Below are 2,051 nucleotides of genomic sequence, written 5' to 3'. Positions count from 1 at the left end.
CGCGTCGGCCCCGAAACCTTGGGCAGGATCATGAATGTCATCGGGGAACCCATCGACGAGAGGGGCCCCATCACCACAAAACAGTGAGTGAGGCCACGGGGTGGGAGATGAGCGTCGTGTGGGGGTTTGGAGGTGGGGGAAGCAGTTTTGGAGGTTCTGGAGCAGCAGATGGCTCTGATCAAGGATGTGGCACGTCCCTGTCACCCTGGTGTTCTCCTGGGTGGTGAGGGGGGACCACAGTCTCACAATCTGCTGGCACTGGTGCTTGATTTGGCTGCTCAGCTCCTTCCTCCTCCTCCTCTGGCTGCAGGTTTGCTGCCATCCACGCCGAAGCCCCTGAGTTCGTGGAGATGAGCGTGGCGGAGGAGATCCTGGTGAAAGGGATCAAGGTGGTGGATCTGCTGGCTCCCTACGCCAAGGGCGGCAAGATCGGTCCGTACCCCCCCTCATAGGGAGGGAGGGGGGGGTTTTGGGGAGGGGGGGCACCCTGCCACCCCCCCTGAGGCTCAGGATCGGTCCCTCTGCAGTCATTTCCTTCGCTGATGAGTAACCATTTGACTTTCGTTCTTCTGAGCTTTGCTGAAGCCACGTTTATCGATCTGAGGAGGAAAGGGGGAGGGAGGGAGGCAGCGGGGGCAGGTGGGTGGGCTTGGGGTTGAGCACGATTCCTGTTTTTTGCCCCCCCCAGGTCTTTTTGGGGGTGCTGGTGTCGGCAAAACTGTGCTGATCATGGAGCTGATCAACAACGTGGCCAAAGCCCACGGCGGTTACTCGGTGTTCGCCGGCGTCGGGGAGCGGACCCGCGAGGGCAATGATTTGTACCACGAGATGATTGAGTCTGGGGTCATCAACCTGAAAGATGCCACCTCCAAGGTGCGGTGGGGGGGGTCTCCCCCCATTGGGGACACACAGAGGGGCAGTGGGATGTCCCCGTGCCCACACTGGGGTCCTGCCTGCAGGTCGCCCTGGTTTATGGCCAGATGAACGAGCCCCCCGGTGCCCGTGCCAGGGTGGCCCTGACGGGGCTGACGGTGGCCGAGTACTTCAGGGACCAGGAGGGTCAGGACGTGCTGCTCTTCATCGACAACATCTTCCGCTTCACCCAGGCGGGCTCCGAGGTCTGTGGGGCTCCTGGGGCTGAGCACTGAGGGGTCTGTGCCCCCCAACTCTGCCTCGTGCAGCCTCTCAGGGGCTTCCTTCCCTCCCAAGGTGTCAGCCCTGCTGGGCAGAATCCCCTCTGCTGTGGGCTACCAGCCCACGTTGGCCACCGATATGGGCACCATGCAGGAACGGATCACCACCACGCGCAAGGGCTCCATCACCTCGGTGCAGGTGAGGGCAGGGCTGGCTGTGCCATGCCAGGGGACCCACCGTGGCCACCCCGGACCCACCGTGGCCACCTCAGACCCACCGTGGCCACCCCAGACCCACCATGGCCACCCTGGACCCACCATCCCCTCCCACCTCCCCCAGGCCATCTACGTGCCCGCCGATGACTTGACCGACCCGGCCCCGGCCACCACCTTTGCCCACTTGGATGCCACCACCGTGTTGTCCCGAGCCATCGCCGAGCTGGGCATCTACCCGGCTGTGGACCCTCTGGATTCCACCTCCCGAATCATGGACCCCAACATCGTGGGTCCAGAGCACTACGACGTGGCCCGAGGCGTCCAGAAGATCCTGCAGGTGAGGAGGGGGGGGTCCCACAACCCCCCATGGAGGGGGGTGGGAAGCCCAACGTTGGCCTCTCACACCCCCACCGTGTCCTCCCCCAGGACTACAAGTCCCTGCAGGACATCATTGCCATCCTGGGCATGGATGAACTCTCTGAGGAGGACAAGTTGACGGTGGCCCGGGCTCGGAAGATCCAACGCTTTTTGTCCCAGCCCTTCCAGGTGGCCGAGGTCTTCACTGGCCACATGGGCAAGTTGGTGCCCCTCAAGGAGACCATCAAGGGCTTCAAGCAGATCCTGGCAGGTGAGACAACCCCCGGGTTGGTCTGGGGGGGTCTGTGGGGCTGGGAGGTGGTCTGTGGGGCTGAGGGGGGGGTC

General features: G+C 63.6%; 2 protein-coding genes across 2 annotated transcripts in view; both read left to right on the top strand.

The window, feature by feature from the left end:
• Window positions 1–87, top strand: part of LOC106898227 (ATP synthase subunit beta, mitochondrial-like) — an 8,817-nt gene extending 8,730 nt beyond the window's left edge. The window contains exon 6 of the mRNA XM_014959354.1: window positions 27–87. Coding sequence (XP_014814840.1) covers window positions 27–87 — 61 coding nt within the window. The remainder of the gene's footprint in view (window positions 1–26) is intronic.
• Window positions 88–289: 202 nt separating this feature from the next.
• Window positions 290–2,051, top strand: part of ATP5B (ATP synthase, H+ transporting, mitochondrial F1 complex, beta polypeptide) — a 6,596-nt gene continuing 4,834 nt past the window's right edge. The window contains exons 1-6 of the mRNA XM_014959353.1: window positions 290–432; window positions 689–873; window positions 960–1,118; window positions 1,210–1,332; window positions 1,474–1,686; window positions 1,776–2,007. Of these exons, the coding sequence (XP_014814839.1) occupies window positions 351–432; window positions 689–873; window positions 960–1,118; window positions 1,210–1,332; window positions 1,474–1,686; window positions 1,776–2,007 (994 nt within the window). The 5' untranslated portion in view covers window positions 290–350. The remainder of the gene's footprint in view (window positions 433–688; window positions 874–959; window positions 1,119–1,209; window positions 1,333–1,473; window positions 1,687–1,775; window positions 2,008–2,051) is intronic.

This window comes from Calidris pugnax, unplaced genomic scaffold (genome assembly GCF_001431845.1).
Source record: "Calidris pugnax isolate Ruff unplaced genomic scaffold, ASM143184v1 scaffold421, whole genome shotgun sequence".
Classification (NCBI taxonomy): Eukaryota; Metazoa; Chordata; class Aves; order Charadriiformes; family Scolopacidae; genus Calidris; species Calidris pugnax.
The sequence above is the reverse complement of the archived record's forward strand: the minus strand, read 5'-3'. Positions and strand labels throughout refer to the sequence as shown.